General features: G+C 37.8%; 1 protein-coding gene and 1 pseudogene across 1 annotated transcript; one reads left to right on the top strand and one right to left on the bottom strand.

The window, feature by feature from the left end:
* Window positions 1-252: 252 nt before the first annotated feature.
* Window positions 253-1,205, bottom strand: LOC123786293 (olfactory receptor 11G2-like; annotated as a pseudogene).
* An 11,035-nt stretch (window positions 1,206-12,240) lies between these two features.
* On the top strand, window positions 12,241-17,289 carry LOC123786300 (olfactory receptor 11H6-like). Its single transcript, XM_087861367.1, is given in 4 exon segments — window positions 12,241-12,288; window positions 13,035-13,100; window positions 16,410-16,807; window positions 16,809-17,289. Coding segments are annotated over 4 exon segments (993 nt in total).
* Window positions 17,290-18,131: the final 842 nt, after the last annotated feature.

Genomic DNA, 18,131 nt, shown 5'->3' with positions numbered 1-18,131 from the left:
ACTCTATGATGCAGACATGAATATTAAGATCGTCTTCAGTTAAAATTGGGAAAATAGACAAATAACAATTTGAGTAACTTACCCTTAGTCACTCAATCAATACAGAATAGAGACAAGCTTTGAATTTTAAGAATTCTCATGTGGACACATTTATTCTAGATCTAGCACCTTTTCTTAGTTTTAAGTATAATTTTTCTAGATTCTTTACAACAGGACTCAAAAGGAATTTTATCTCACCAAACCATCTCCCATTCAGGAATTATTTCTAACTTTACACATAACTTTCCTGAGGACAATCTTCATCTCCTTATTCCTGAGGCTGTAGATCAGAGGGTTTAAAAGTGGAGTTGCAATTGAGTAGAACATTGTCAAGAACTTCTGCATACCAGGCTGATTGGCTGCCCCTGGGCTTACATACATCACCATGACTGAGCCATAAAACAGGGACACCACCATCAGGTGGGAGGCACATGTGGAGAAGGCCTTTTTCCTACTTGAACCTTTGGGAACCTGTACCACAGCTCGAAGGACCAGGATGTAGGACACAAGGATGTAGAACAAAGTGATAGATGTTATCACAGCACTAAAAACGCTACAAGTCAGCATTGTCTTGGGCACAGGTACACATGATATGGCCAGAATTGCCCCAAGATCACAGAGGTAGTGATCAATGACATTTGAACCACAAAACGGAACTTGGGAGATAAGGATGGCTGGGGTTACCAGAGGTCACCAGAGGAAGCCACCCACCCAGCAAGCAGACACAAGCGTTCCACAGACTTTCCTGGTCATTATGGTGGAATAATGCAGTGGATGGCAGATGGCAACATACCTATCAAGTGCCATGAGGGCCAGGAAGAAGAGTTCTGTGGCATAAAGAGAGAGGAAGATGTAGAACTGTAAGACACAGCCATTATAGGAGATGGTCTTGGTCTTGGATAGGAAGTTGAACATGTTGGGCACATTGAATTGATGTAGCAGATCTCCAGGAAAGAGAAGTTGGACAATAAAGTATACATAGGAGTGTGGAGTTGCTGGTTCCACCACACAGCGCAGATGATAGCACTGTTGCCCAACAAAGTCAAGATGTAGATGATGGAGAACAAAACAAAAAGGAGAATTTCCACCTCTTGACTACATAGGAAACCCAGGAGGATGAATTCATGAATGATAGCAGTGCCATTATTGTTAGGCAAAACATGCATTTCTCTCTAACCTAACATGTACACAGACATAATCAGAACCACATATTGAGAGTCTCCTATTTTATCCAGCCCTCCATAATACCTCAATTTCTCATCAGAACTAGGCGGTATTAGAAGTAGAGAATAAAATGAAATATTAATATTCAGTCAACATGAAGAATTTTTTTCAAAATAGCTCTGTTGGAAGACAAATAGAAAAACACCACTGGGGGCGCCTGGGTAGCGCAGTCGTTAAAGCGTCTGCCTTCGGCTCAGGGCGTGATCCCGGCGTACCGGGATCGAGTCCCACATCGGGCTCCTCCGCTATGAGCCTGCTTCTTCCTCTCCCACTCCCCCTGCTGTGTTCCCTCTCTCGCTGGCTGTCTCTCTGTTAAATAAATAAATAAAATCTTTAAAAAAAAAAAAAAAAAAGAAAAACACCACTGGTAACATTACTTTAAGTATAATTATTTTATTTTAAATATTTTCTCCAGAGCTTTTTCTTCTTACTTTAGCCTATGAGAAAGAGATAGAAATGAATCATTACACACCTTAAATGCTCACCTTTAACCCTAGCACAGCTAATAAGCTTCAGGAAAGAGTTTACACCATTAAACTGCACTGAAATATTTTACTGCCTACATTATCATTTCAGTCAGCATCACGAGGTCCACACATTTTCCCTATTTCACTACATTATTATAGAAGCTTAGCAGGTCCTAATAAGAAGGCACGTCCATAAATAAATACACTAGTTCATTAACGAATGTCTATTAAAGACTTACATCCCCAGATGATTCTAGTGTGACAAAGACAGTGCCTGATTTTTGAGAACTACTATTATACCATATGTGCGCCACAGAAGTTTGAACTCAGGGAGGGTTGTTTCAAAAGATGCGAATTGACAGCAATGAAAGTAAAATATGGAGCCTACACTGGAGTTAGAAGCACAAATACATAAAATAAAAGAGTTCATAAATAACTGAATGATAATTCAGCAAATCCCAGTCTAAACTAAGGAATGTAACATGTGCTTTAAAAATATTTAAATTATTTTAATTTGATTCAAATCATCCTCTATGAATCCCCTTCATTTGCATTAGCATTTCAGTTCCTTTGCAAAATTTGCCAGTTTATTATTTTTTTAAATGGCATCACATACTTTACTTTTTAGTTAGAACAGGTTTTCCACCTGCTCATTTTTATTTTCTATGTATTTTGTACCATTTTCCCTCAATTTTCATTTTATTTTTTTTAAGATTTTATTTATTTATTTGACAGAGGGAGACAGCCAGCAAGAGAGAGAACACAAGCAGGAGGAGTAGGAGAGGAAGAATCAGGCTTCCAGCAGAGCAGCCTGATGTGGGGCTTGATTCCAGGACTCTGGGAATCATGCCCTGAGCCAAGGCAGACACTTAACGACTGAGCCACCCAGGCTCAGTACAAAGTCAAAGTGACTGTTTAAGAATGAGGTGTAGGTTTTATCATAATCACAAATTTTTTTTAGTTTTAAGAAAAAGAGTCAAAATTCAGAAAGACCCAAACCTGAAATCCTAGCCCTTTTTAATGTAAGATTTATAACCTGGGACAAGTGACTCTTTCTCTCTCTTTCAATTTCTTTATCTGCAAAATAAGAATAATACCTACTGTGCAGTGTTAACAAAGCATTAAATATAACGTTTATAAATCACCTAGCATTGTACCTAGCATAAAGTAAATGTTTGGGGGGGACAGGGCTCATTTTATTGCCGTAATTACCATAAGCAAAATATGAGCAGGTTCTTCCTAAAAAGTAGTTGTTTGAACCTAAAAGAAGAATATTCAGCTTCTATATACAATCTGATCTTTGCACATTCAATCCTAGGAATGATATGAACTTAATGCACTTCTATGCCACTAACATTTGAAAACATGTCCTAAAAGCACATATGGAGGGGTGCCTGCGTCTTCCTTCAGCTCAGGTCATGATCCCAGGGTCCTGGGATTGAGCCCCGTGTTGGGAATCTGCTTCTCCCTCTGCCTCTTTTCCTGCTCCTGTTCTCTCTCTATATAAATAAAATCGTTAAAAAAATAATAAAAATAAAAAAACAAAATCACATATGAAACTCAGAATAAATATCTCAATAAAAACATTATAGCTGCTTTCCAGAGTGGCTCAGAGAAGCCCAATATTGCAGTTACTTTAATTATTCCTTACCCCTTGAATTGAGCCCCTTTTGACATTATCCTATACAATTTTCCTTTCTCTCTGATTCCAACCTGTTGGCTTCTATTCTGTTTTCATTCCCTTTCGCACTGTAAGTACTTCAACTACAGATTTTGTTATAGATTTCTGTGTATTTCCTGAAATGAACCATTATTAGGAAAATTCTTTCTGTGGGAAAAAAATCCATTTTAGTTAAAACTTATGAGTCCAGGCACAGCTCTCTCCTCTACTGCCTTGCTTACGTTAAAGCTGGGAGGGCAGAAGTGAAGTAGAGTCCCTAGGTCTAGACTGACAAAAGTTCTTTCTTACCCAGAGACAAACTTCAAGTAAGCTACTGGAATGACAGGTTTTAGAAATATTCAATAGCTTCCCATGTCATAGGTTAGTAAACCAGACAAACAAGTCATGAGCCCAGGTTTGGATGATTCCAGAGTTCATAATCAATCTAACCCAAATAGATTGCTAGCTTAAAGAAGCATAGAGAGAGCTTAATCAAAAAGTAATATTCAGGAGGTCTGTCCCCACTTCTGCCTGCTATAGGATACTATATCCCCTCCTGTCTCCCCTCTCCTGCCAGCCCAGCATGACTAGTAGCTAGGAACATGGAATATCCCCCACCCCCACCCTCTCCCATCTCAGCATCATTTTCAGCGTCCACCTGGATGAGCTTGTTTTAAGCAAAGCTAACAATAAGCAGGGCAGGGCACTACATAATACAAAAGACCTTGATCACTTAGGTGATTGTGAACAGCAAGCTGATTTGGAGAAGGTGGGAAGCAATTTGGAAAGACTGTGGAGGGGAAGGATGAAAAGAAAGGTAACATATTGAAGCTCTGTTACCAGGAGAATAATTATACAATCAGAGGAGATATTAAAAATATGAGACCTGAGTCTGAGTCTTTCATGATACAAATGACTAAAACTGGTTTAGAAATTTTTAAGAGACAATAAGACCGTTTGAGTCATGTGAAAAATTTCACCAAGATTCATTTCCTTGTACGTCAGTTTTCCGAGTAATGTTCATTCTCATGGGAATTTTATCAAGGGAAAACTCATGGGGACTCTCTCCATCTGGCCACTTTGCAAAGGTGATACACCATGTGGTTAAATTCTCAACTAAGTGACTTCCTAAAGACATCTATTCATTCATTTAGCACACATATATTTGCCATCTTTTGTGTGGAAGATAGAATAAAATGGACTCATTCATTCTCACTAGTGAGATACATCTAACCTCCAGTGAAATCCAAGCGACCTGTCTCCAGGAGAAGTATCAGTTTCTAGCATTCAAGTACTTCTGGCTCTGACAGGATTTTATTTAAGGAAAAGATACCTCCTTTGTCTCCCCTCCCTTCAGTTTGTTTGCTTTATCCTGAGGACCCACCCAAAAGGAACACTGGGAGACGTCTTAATTGCCCTCTAGGGCACACTTTTTTTTTTAATTGAGTTATGAGAAGGAGACGACTTGGATGCACAACCTCTGACTTCCTGGAAGTGTATCTGTTATCTTCTCAGACTTCTGAGGGATATTCAGACCCTAAAAAGTTTCACTCTATCCATTGTGGAAGCTTCTTTAAGAACCATTGTTTCGGATAAGAACAGATACAATTTGGTCAGATCAATTTCCCTCTTTTCAATTATTATCCTTTTTAATTATTATCACAACAGATAAGTTACAAAGACATAAACAGTATATGTCATAACTGCTGCCCTTCTTTTCTTCCTTTTCTTGAGCAACTTAACTGGTTGGTAATTTTCAGAATGAAATAAATATAATGGTACCATGGCTGTTTCCATTATTTTAGACTTTAGAATAATGATTGTTGTATAAGACATTGATGAAAGAAACTGAATAAGATACAAATAAATGGAAAGATATTATATGTTCATCGATTGTAAGAATTACTATTGTTAAAATGTCCATACTACCCAAAGTAGTTTATAAATTTAATAAGATCCTTATCAAAATTCCAATGGTATTTTTCACAGAGAAAACAATTCTAAAACTTGTATGGAAACACAAAAGACAGCAAAGCAATGTTGAGAAAGAAGAACAAATCTGGAGGCATCAGACTTTCTGGTTTCAAACTACATTATAAAACTGTAGTAATAAAAATAGTAATGTACTGCCATAAAAACAGACACATAGACCAATGGAACAAGTCAGGAGCCAGAAAGAGACCCATGCATGTACAGTTCACTAATATTTGACAAGGGAGCCAAGAATACTAAATGGAGAAAAGAAAGGTCTTCAATAAATGGTGCTGGGAAAATTGGATATTCATACATAAAAGAATGAAACCAGACCCCTATCTTAAATCACTCACAAAAATTAACTTGAAATAGAGTTAAGACTTAAATGTAAGACCTGAAACTATAAAAGTCCTTAAAAAATAGGAAAGATGCTCTTTGACATGGATCTTGGCAATGACTTTTTGAATAAACACATAAAACACAGGCAACAAAATAAAAAATAAACAAGTGAGACTATATCAAACTAAAAAGCTTCTTCACAGTAAAAGAAATAACATAATGAAAAAACAACCTATAGAATGGGAAAATGTTTGCAAAACATATTTCTGATAAGAGGTTAATACCTGATATATATATATATATATATATATATATATATATATATATATATATATATATATACATATATATAAAGAATTCCTACAACTCTACAGCAAAAAACCAGAATAGACATTTTCCCGAAGAACACATACAATGGCCAATAGACACATGATAAGATGCTCAATACCGCTCATCATTAGGGAAATACATATCAGAACTACAATGGGACACCGGTCAGGATGGCCAGCAGCAAAATGCTGACAAAGATTTAGAGAAAAGGGAACCTTTGTGCACTGGTGGTGGAACTGTAATATGGTATAGCCAGTGTGGAAAACAGTATGGAGTTTCCTCAAAAAATTAAAAACAAAACTATCATATGATCCAGCAATGTCACTTCTGGGAATATAGCTGAAGGAAACAAAAACACTATCTCATAGAGATATCTGCACACCCCTGTTCAAAGCAGCATTATTTACAATAGCCAAAACATGGCAACAACCCAAGTGTCCATCATTGGATAAATGGATAAAGTATGTTGTGCATATATGCACAATGGAATATTATTCAACTATTTAAAAGAAGGGAATCCTGTCATTTGCAGCAGCATGGATGGACCTTGAGGACATTATGCTAAGTGAAATAAGTCAGATAAAGACAAATAGTGCATCATCTTAGTTTTAGGTAGAAACTTTAAAAAAAAAGTAACTTGGAAAAAGTGATCAGATTTGTGATTACCATAGGCAGGGGGTAGGGGAAGAGGAAATTGTATAAAGGTGGTCATAAGGTACAAACTACCAGTTATAAGACAAATACTAGGGATACAATGTACAACATGATAACTATAGCTATCACTGTTCTACAATATATATAAAAGTTGTTAAGAGAGTAAATCCTAAGAGGTCACATAGCAAGGAAAATTTTTCCTTTTTTTTCCATATCTATATGAGATGATGATGGATGCTAACTAAACTTATTGTGGTAATCATTTCACAACATATATATATATATATATATATATATATATATATATATATATATATATAAATCAGATCATTATGCTGTGTATCATAAACTTATACAGTAGTGTATGTCAATTATATCTCAATAAAACTGGAGAAAAATGCATTATTAGTAACAAAATAATGCAACTATAAAAATGAGACACGAATGTTTTACTTCTATAAATATAAAGAGAAATATTTTTAAATACCATCCATATACCTATAAGGATATCATAAGATGGCATCTTCATCAACACATCTTTTTTTTTTTTTAAGATTTTTATTTATTTATTTGACAGAGAGAGAGAGACAGCCAGTGAGGGAGGGAACACAAGCAGGGGGAGTGGGAGAGGAAGAAGCAGGCTCCCAGCGAAGGAGCCTGATGTGGGGCTGGATCCCAGAACGCTGGGATCACGCCCTGAGCCGAAGGCAGAGGCTTAACAACTGCACCACCCAGGCGCTCCCATCAACACATCTTTTGAGAATTTATTTTAGAAAGCATTTTGGCAATATATATTATGAGCATTAAGTTATATATATCTTTAAAATACACGTTTTTTATGTATATATATCTTTTGACATTATCATTTTCTTTCAAACAATCTATTTCAGGGAAATGTTCTAAAATTAAACAAACATTTAAACCCAAATATTTTTATTGCACTATTTTAAGATTGGAAAATTCAAAATAGCCTGAGTACACTAGGGAAGTATTATAAATATAACACTCACTATTATGTAGCATTGAAGAGTTTTAATTACATGGAAAAAATGCTTACATAAGCAGGATACTAAATTGTAAATGCTTTACGACCTCACGTACAAAGAAAAATTGTTAGAACAAAATAGAACAAAGAAAATATGCCAAGCTCTTCCTGAATTTATGTCTACTTGATAAAATTACCAGTAATTTCTCAACACTCAGCTTTTCTGAATCTTCCAAATTTTTGTTTAATCATATATTACTTTGATAATCAGAACTTTTAAAAATTGCAACAGTGATACCTGGCACACAGTATGTTCCAACGATTAAATAACTTATATGTAAGAATTTGTCACAGTGCCTGACATGAGATGAGTTATCAGTAAGCACTGTTTTCCTTCGTTGCCAAGTAAACAGGGTAAATAGTTCAGTATTTAAGAATTCAGGTTCTGCTCTCAGAGAGAACTAAATTCAGATATTGGCATTCCCATTTATTAGATGTGAAACCTTGAATAAATTAATTTATCTAATCTTCAATGACTTCACCTATAAAATAAAAGTAATAGTAATATTTATCATGTTGGATTATTATGGGAGTTAAATGAAATTAATCAAAAAAGTACACATTTTATTGCCTATAACAAAGCAAGCTTTCAATAAATATTAACTGCTAGTGTTTGTATGTCAAAGTAAAAGGGCGGCTATGGGCATGGACTGACTTTTGGATTTATGGAATGAATTTAAAATGAAGTAATCAAAACAGGTGTCCCTTTAAACCCAGAAAGCGGCTCAGAATTGCATGTCAAATGGACAGTGTCAACAGACGGAGTAGACTCACTGGTCCAGTATGAGAAAAGGAGTATCAGATGCTTGAAAAAAAAAAAATCATCCAAACATGAGTCCTTGGGGTCATGTGCATCCAGCTGAGGGAATCTCAGCAAAGAATCCCTTTAGGGAAGCTGGCTTTGGCCCAGCAAGAGTTTCAAAGGGACAAGTGGAGAATCTAAGTTTTCATTGTTATCACTGCTAGAAGGGGAAAAAAAACAAACACATCTTTTTCAACTTCCAAAAAAAAAAAAAATTCCACAAATGCATTGAAAGTGAAGGCACGAGGGATAGAACTCAGAGCCAAGGGAAAGGTTTATCTGCAGTCCCTATTTCCTATTCTCCATCATTCTTGAATCAACTCCTTCAACAAAGGGCAGGTGCCCATATTACATGAATGTGGGACAGAAAAAATATATTTTGAGTGTGAAAATCTGAGTCTGAGAAAGTACCCTTCTACCCTTCTAATTGAAGAAGAATCCATTACTTTCAAGGGTTGTCAACTGGAAAGCCAAAAGAATAAAGGTAATTTTATTGCCTTCATTTGCTCTGTTCTATTGTCGCGGTTTCTGTGCCCTTTATCTACAGCATTCTCCATAAAATTTACTGAAGAAAAGGAAAACCCAAAATGGAAACTCATTTCAATTTCCTTTTTGTTTCTTTTACAGAGGAAAAGCAGACTGAGGATAAGCTACGACTCTTTCTAATGAGAGAGGAGTAACAACACAAATCCTCTCCAGAAGTTGATTTCACTTGATGTTTTTTATCTTAACTTCTAATCTCTGCTCTAGGTTTATGAGATGGTACCGGTCACCCAAAAGTAAAATGCAGCCTTCGGATGCCCTGCTGGGAATCATCCCTTTCTCCTCAACCCTGGCACAGAGGCTGACTTCACTGGATTTAAATCCAAGTGGCAAGTGAAGGGGGATGAGACCCTACACGGCCAGTCAAACATGATACAGATCACGGGCTTCCTAGAATCTTGGAATGTCCCAGGAATAAAGTTCATAAAAAGTGCTCAAAGATGGTAGAAGATCCAGAAGGGTAAATACCACCAAAAGCAATATTTTATAATTATTTTTGAGATTATAAGTGATATATGATATTCATAGAAATTTTAAGAAATATAGACATGTATTAAAAAAATTACATAACCTATCATTTGACCTTGAAAAAATTGCCACTATTTTTATTTCTTTACAGGAACTTTTCTATTCCTTTGTATTATTTACTTTCTTTACAGAAATGTATATAAAGAACTACATAAACCTTGCTACACAAAGCTCTATAAAGAACTTCGTAAACCTTTACTGCTCAAAGGATCAGCATTACCTTATTGCCTTCTTAAAAATTTTTTTCATTTCTGTATAGTCAACACTATTACCTTATGTTACATTAGTTATACAATGTTATATTGGTGTCAGGTATACAAAACAGTGATTTAAAATCTCTATATGTTATTAAAAATTTAGAATCCCAAGCCCCATCCATTCCTTTTGAGTCAGAATCTGTATTTTAACATGATCCCCAGAAATTCTTCTGTACTGCTTTGATGAACTTGCTTATCATTGATTTTTTTTCTACATTTCTGATTTTTATTTAATGAGTATAGAGATTTTAAAATCTCTGGGTATTTCCAGGTTGCCTGCCAGGAAAAAAAAATTTACAAGTTTATATTCCCTCCAACTTCTTCTGAGTGTCATTTTATTGCACCTTCACCAACACCGGTATAATGATTACCTAATTTGAAAAGCAAAAGAAAAATTATCTTTTTCAACTTTAAGTTACCAACCTTTATTTAGAAATGTGGGACGTTAACTTCTACAACTTTTACACTATTTCATAGTCACTTCTTTAAATGCCCCTTAATTTTATTGAAAAGAATATTTCCAATTTTTAAGACATTTAACCACGCCAGAATATAAATACATGTCCCAAAACATTCTTCGCATTGAAAATTATACAAGAATTCAGTCAGCACTTAGTAAAATTGTGTTGTATTTTTGAAATCATTTAGGTCAGTGATTAGCTATAAAACCAAATGAAGTTTAGAAAATAAGCCAGAAAGGGTTGTACCAGCACATAAATGTTCAATAAATGGTGGCAAAATGGTTAATAGAAAATGAACTAAAGTGCATGATAGACAGCAGTCAAGAAGTTAATGCTGCTGTTTAAAAAATATTTTACTGAAAATGGTATGAAATATTTTTCTTTAATTATACAAGTACTGAAACTCTAGAAGATGGGTAGTATTACAGCCGGTTCTTAAATTTTCCAGGGTCAGAAATCCCAAATCATATTGTCATCTTAGAAGTAACTCTATGGAAAAAAAAAGTAATAAATGGGGAGAGAGAAAGAAAGAGACAGAAACAAATACAGAGAGACCAGTAAAATAAAGTGATTATAAAGAAAGCATGAGTCTCTCTAAGGAATTTAGTGAGCTTTTCACTGGACAAAGACCTAAATGAGACGGTCTTTCCAACGCTAGCTGATAGCATCGAGAGAGAGGGTCTCTTTGCTTGCGAGGTTTATGAGATTAAAAAAAAAAAAAAGGACTGGGCCATCTCCTGCTTTCTGGAGAGAAAGGCATGGCACCCATCAATCCAAATTAAAATATGGACAGCTCCAAAAAATGATCTTCTTTGCAAAGCATGGAGAACACATGTGTAAGAGAGAACTGATGGGAAAATTGAGTAAAACAGCACTCAGTAATTATAAATAAGCTTAAATTCTCAAACCTAGATAAATTATATCCCCAGATGCAGAGAGAATTTACAGATGTGATTTCAAAACCACGACTGGTGTCTCTCCAGGATTCTGGAGAATGAAAGAAAAATTTTAAAACACTGAAAGCGAGTAAGGGTACCAGTTTAAAGCCCAAAATTTGCTTCTAAATTTTTTTCATAAACCATCCTTTTAATAATATATGCCAGAATGTCTTCCAGGATTATAATGTCATTTTCACCACCTTTATACTACTTACATGTTTTGAGCTTAGCCATCTATTAACAACTGTTGGTAATAATAAATGCTAACCTAGGAAAAGTTTTAAGTGACATGAAAAAGCATTTTCTCATGTTCTACATAATATTTTCATCAGGCATAGGTGAAACATGAGAAATTTTATCAAATTTATAGGCAATAAAAATAGAAAAGAAAGCAAGTCTTTGATAGTCTTAAGATCTTAATTGACTGAAACATGGTGAAATTCAGTAATTAACCTCCCTCACTTCGAAAACTCAATGACACAAGCACCAGAGAAGACCAATCTTGTTTTAAAGAAGGTCTTGTGAACAAACTCTCAAGACTTTGGCAAAATAAAAATTCAATAAAAGGCAAAAGTACAAAGTTACTGTCTAAAAAATCTAATGTCAACTCAGGTCTGCTTGAGTTTCTAGAGCAAAAGAGATTAAGGCACAGTGTGCTCTGTGTCAGTCACACAGTATGAGGGGTCCTGTACTCAGTTTTAGAAAGATCACATCTTCCGAGAGGTATGAACAACCAAAAGAAGGCACCCTGGAAATTATGTCAAATTCAGTTAAAGAAACCAAGAGTGCTTAGTATAAACAGAAGATTCAAAGAGGACATGACTCCCTTCCTCAAATATTGTTAAGTGCTGCTGGGTAGACCTATTTTGAGCATCAGTATAATGTAATGAAAGACTACAAATCTGCTCGGGACCGGCACTGACGGCCTTCTTGTGACTCAATTATTACTTCTGTAGTTGTTGGAAGGTCAAGAAGGATAATGCACAGTCAAAATCCTGACAGACTGTGTGCATATGGTAGGCGCATAGTAAGTGTTAACCTTCCTTCCCCGAGGCAGATGTAAGCAAGACCAAGAGGACACATCGAGATGGCCATGTGACTCAAGAATGTGAGAGAGAACAAGGAAGTTCATTACAACTTCTAAAAATGAAAGCTGTTCTGCCATTCATTGCGCTCTTTGTCATGGATTATTCCAGCAGAAGCTAGATGACCACTCAGCAGGAAAGCAGAAGAGAGGGGCTCTTACTGCTGGCAGGAAGAGAGACAACAGAATCCCAAAGTCTCTTCCTGCTCCCAGATTCAGTAAGGTCGGATCAATAGGAAAATGTGACTTTGTAGACCCCATTCTAACCCATGATATCTCTGAGGCCAGTGACTACGAGCAATACATTTTCCCAAGAAATAGAAGGTCCAACTTGACAGCTTATCTCCTCCAGAGTACAAAGAATGGAATCCAACTACTCACTTAAGTGAGTCCCTAGGACACAGCACACTGAACCAGTTGTCCTTCATGCTACAAGAACAACTGGAAAACAGAGACTCAGGCAAGCAGTGTGGAAATGCAATAACATTATCTAAGCGGTGAAGAAAGTGTAAATAATAAAAGGCCTTTTATAAATCAAAGGCTGCAACAAATAGAACTATACACCCCAAACTGCAAAGAAGTGTGCATGTAGCCCCCTTACGTGTCCTATCATACCTTCTTAATACCCTCTCTTTAAAAAAGAAAAAAAATTTTCGTTTCTTCTTTAATTATTTATCTTAATTTTGCAGAAATGGGTAAGAGGTGACCTGCCTCCTCACAACAGAGCAGCTAACACTGCACAGCAGAAAAGTCAGGTAAGAGTAAAATATCTACCATACTCAGGATAGTATTTTTGTGCCTTTTAACTTCTTATTACAAAAAAAAAAAACCCATGAGAGACTATGGATTCTGGGGAACAAACTGAGCGTTTCAGAGGGGTTGGGGGTAGGGGGATGTGCTAGACCGGTGATGAGTATCAAGGGCACGTGTTGCATGGAGCACTGGGTGTTTTACGCAAACAATGAATCATTGTGCAAACAAGTGCATCAAAAACTAAGGATGTACTGTATGGTGACTAACATAAAAATATAAAAATTAAAAAAAAAAAGAGAGAGAGATAGCTATGTAAAATGAAAAATAAAAGGAAAAAAACACAATTCCACCAAAGCGGTATAATTTGAGGGAAGTTTGGGAGACGCCACCTCCCTCCCCTCAGATGACGTGGTGATGTCTACAGCACCACCAGTTCTTTGTTTTATTAATTTGATGCACTTTTTCTCTGGAATGGGAGACATTCTGGACACATCCACCCTGATCTTCTGTTAAAAGAATGACAGTAAAATAGGAGCCAGAAAGCACGGACTCCTGTCCTGACCGTCACCTACTGTTTTGGGATCTCAGGCATTTAATCTCTTTGAGCCTTTATCTCCTCATCTATGAAATGGAAGCAATAATCCTTGCTGTGGCTTCCTATAGAGTAATTAAGAAGACCCCCTGAAGAAAAGATACATGCTAGACATAAGGGTTAACTTGTTCAAAAGAATCCCTTTCAAGCCACCCTCCCAAAGAGCAAGTTGCATCCTACGAAGTTCCGCAGAAATGAAGCATCTACTGCCTGGTGCATAATGACTTTCTCCTTCACATGGCTGAGGGGAAGAGTCCTGCTGTTAGCCTGTCATATCCTAAAGCTGCAATTTCAAAGCTTGAACCGCAAACCCCAGCGCACTAGGAGAAACGCTGGCACCCCTCTCCCCCAGCCCCAAACTCTGAGTCTAGAAATAAGACTAAACCAAGTTTAGTTCCTCATGTTGATGTTATATCCTGGCTGTAATCACATTGGTGGAGGGATTAGTACCTCCCTAATCCTATTGCTAAAAACAAAACAACACAACTACAACAACAACAACGAAACCTCACAGCTTAAGGGTTGAGGTGCCTTCTTAGAATGTAATCCCTAGATTTCGGTATGCCACTGTGGTTATAATGAGCAAAATAAAAGGGACCTGCATGCCTGTGACTGAACCTGGGGCTACAAGTTTCCCCCAGTAAATGCTGCTCCATTACATCCGGTGTGTGCGCCACCGGGTCAGGTGCCCTCGTGTACATAACATGGAAAATGAAAACTGCTAAAGTCTTCACAGATGCTGGGGGTTCAGCTTATGCATGAGCTTAGTGGATTCCCCTCCCCCCACCCAGAGAACTGGTATTGTTAAGAAAAGGTGAATGGAGCATTTGACTTCTGAGCTTCTAAAATGGGAAAGGAGGAAAATGGTGAAACAGATGATACACCATATACCAAATTTCTGAGTTTAACTTGACCTAGGTCAACACCTAAAATTTAGATAAGCTTCTCTCTATTCCCCTGTATCCAAAAGAAGAGCCAGGCTTTTTCCAGGGCTGAATAAACCACAAAATCCAGGAATACCAGAGGAGAAAAGGACCCTGATTTCCATAAATCTGCCTCTTCTGAAATAGTATTTGTTGGTGCTCCTCTGTTATGATCATTTGCATATGGTCTGATCCTCATTTCCCAGGAATTCCCATAGAAGGGCCAGGCATGGGTGAGGGGCAGTGGGGGAAGAATCACCCAGGCAGTTCTGTCGGCTCAAAAGTAGGTGGCCTCAACACACACTACGGTGTAGCCATCGGGAAAATGGTCCTATCATTTAAGACCGCAATGGTAACTGTGCCAAGGAAGACAGTCTATTAAGAAAAAAAAGAGCCTCTGGTGTGTCCGATGGGTAAAAATGGTCTTCAAAAGAAGCTTTGAGGGAGTTGCATTCGGTGTGGTCTGAGAGGCCTGAGAAGCTTCCCCTATTCACACACATGCACATGTACTCGCGCGTGAGCACAAGACACATACGACACGTACTTAGCATGTCACATGGCTAAAATTCCACGTGGAAAAACATTCTTTTGCACTTTAAAATCAGTTTAATTTACAAGATTAACAAAGGAGTGTAACATCTAGCCTAACAAACACTGAACGGTTTAGAATAGTTTATATTTCCGTAGCATTTTACAATTTTTAAACTGTTTTTGCATACCTTTTTTTTTTTAAAGATTGTATTTATTTGACAGAGAGCGAGACAGCCAGCGAGAGAGGAAGCACAAGCAGGGGGAGTGGGAGAGGAAGAAGAAGGCTCCCAGCAGAGGAGCCTGATGTGGGGCTTGATCCCAGAACTCCGGGATCACACCCTGAGCCGAAGGCAGAGGCTTAATGACTGAGCCATCCAGGTGCCCCTGCATACATTACTTTATGCAATTTTCATGTCATCCTTGCTGTGGAGGTATCATTATTCATATTTTATGGAGAAAGAAACATAGTCTCAGAGCTTAAGTTATTTCCTAAGAAAATACTCCTCAGGCAGTGGCAAAGCCAAGAACTGTAATGTCTCCAAGGTTCGTGCTCTGCCACACCAGTGGATCCCAAACCCAGGTGGAGCCCAGGAATCTACACCTTTCAAAGGCTCCCTCATATGGTTCTAATAATATCAAAGCCTGGAGCCCATGTAATGCAGCATCCTGCAGATAGAGGATAGATACTAATGGCCTATAAATGGTCACTTAATGTAGCTAAATTGGAACTTTCTTAAAGTCACTTAAAGATTATTTTCATAGCTGGCTTCCAAGCCTCATGTTCTCTCCTTTATGTCATTTATCTGATAGTACTGTTTTGTCCAGTAACGCTAACAATCCTAATTTTTTTTTGTAGTTGAATTGCCAATGTCAACGTTTATATCTCAATTTGGCCTAGGTCAGCCACCTATTTGCACTGTCTAGACAATAGAGAATGTTCTCCAAACTTGGGGACACCTGGCAACCCAATGGGAGATGCAGACAGGAAATACCTGAATTTCTCTTTTAACTTAAAGAAAACTTTTTTTTTCAAAATATTCACCCACATTTAGCATATTGATTGACAGTGGTCTGCATAAAGTGAAGAGTCATTTATAGAAGAGTATACTCAACAACTGTATTGTAGGAGCACCCCCTCAAAAATAGGAACCCTTGGTCCAGGCCCCTCCCCTATAATCTGGAGAATGTGCTGTCTCCTGGGGAGGAGTCAGGGGGCGTAATTCCCTTTGTACATGTAACCTCTGCTTATAATCCTCACAGGATAGAAGGAAATAACTTCAGAGTCCAGAAATATTTCTCACACGGTGAGTGAATTCATCCTCTTGGGCTTCCCTTGCCGCTGGGAAATGCAGTTCCTCCTCTTTTCCATATTCTTTGTGACTTATATCCTGACGCTCCTTGGAAACATGGCCATCGTGTGTGCAGTGCTCTGGGACTGCAGGCTCCACACCCCAATGTACATTCTGCTGGCCAACTTCTCCTTTCTGGAAATCTGCTATGTCAACTCTGATGTGCCCAACTTGCTGGCCAACTTCCTCGCCCAGACCAAAACCATCTCCTTCGCTCAGTGCCTCCTCCAGTTGTACTTCTTCCTCTCACTGGGCACAACTGAATGTTTCTTTCTGTCCATCATGGCCTATGACCGGTTCCTGGCAATCTGCCGCCGGTTTCCTCTGGTTTCTGATCCCAGTGATACTCGTTACCCAGCTACCGTTTTGTGGCCCGAATGTAATTGATGACTTTCTGTGTGACCTGGGTCCTCTCCTGGCCTTGGCTTCAGCCTGTGTCCCAATCCCAGGGACAGTTCTCATATGTGGCACCGTGAGTTCCCTCCTCATCTTCGCCACCTTCTTCTACATTATGGGTTCCTATACCCTGGTGCTGAGGGCTGTAGTGCAGGTGCCCTCACATGCTGGCCGGAAGAAGGCCTTTTCTACCTGCTCCTCACATCTGGCTGTTGTGTTTCTCTTCTACGGTTCTGTCATGATAACGTATGTGAGCCCAGGGTCAGGACAAGCAGAGGGAATGCAGAAGTTCACAACTCTATTCTACTCAGTTTTGACCCCCTTTTTCAACCCCATGATCTACAGCCTCCAGAATAAAGAAATGAAGGATGCCTTGAAGAAAGTTCTAGGAGGTTCCTAAAACTGATCTGCGATGTTAGTGTCTTATTCCCAGATGAGTTCAGACAGTGAGCTTCCTGTCAGTGAACAATTAAGAAACTGGCAAATAGATGTGAATATTTTGAAGGAGGCATTTCAAAATTCTAAATACCGGGTTATCAATGAAGCCTTTCCCCAGGTGAAATTAACTCCCTCTTCCATAGCACATTGTGTGGACTTCTATTGAACATGTCCTTCATTTTCTTCTTGTGTTTTAGTTAGCTGTCCATAAATCAGTCCTACATGTCTCCCCATCTTTAACAGACTCTCAATTTTTTAAGAGCAGGGCCTATGTTTTATTAATTTCTGCAACTCCAGAACCCAATGTCACACCTAGGACAAAAATGTCAATAATGTCAATTTAAATAAAGAAAATAAATTTGTTCTTATTTCCTCACTAGAGTCTATCATCCTTGTCATCCTTTCAACAGTCAGGACCATATCTAAAGAAATTATGAGAACTCCCTAACAATCTATATTTTATATGTCCTATGGATGAAATGAATGAACTTCTAGAAAAATGTGAGGTCAACCTAAAGTGGTTGGACCAATGATTAAATGATAATCAAATCAGTGGAGGAGCCTCACAAAGATGAAAGTTACTGTCTTAAGAAATTACCTGCTTCCTGCTCTTCATCAATCCCTTTGTCTAATAATGCAACTGCTTTATTTCATTTTCTTCTTACTAACCATGCTTTCACTCCTGCACATTTGAAAATATACAACTCTTACCACTGAAAATGTGGTTTGGGATCATTTGCTGGGCATCACTGAGGATCTTCTTAGAAGGTAGAAGGATCTCAGGGCCCACCTCAGGGCTATTGA

Source organism: Ursus americanus, chromosome 4 (genome assembly GCF_024610735.1).
Source record: "Ursus americanus isolate L20-20 chromosome 4, mUrsAme1.1.p, whole genome shotgun sequence".
In the NCBI taxonomy this organism is placed as follows: domain Eukaryota; kingdom Metazoa; phylum Chordata; class Mammalia; order Carnivora; family Ursidae; genus Ursus; species Ursus americanus.
Note: the sequence above shows the minus strand (reverse complement) of the source record. Positions and strands in the feature narration are given on the sequence as shown.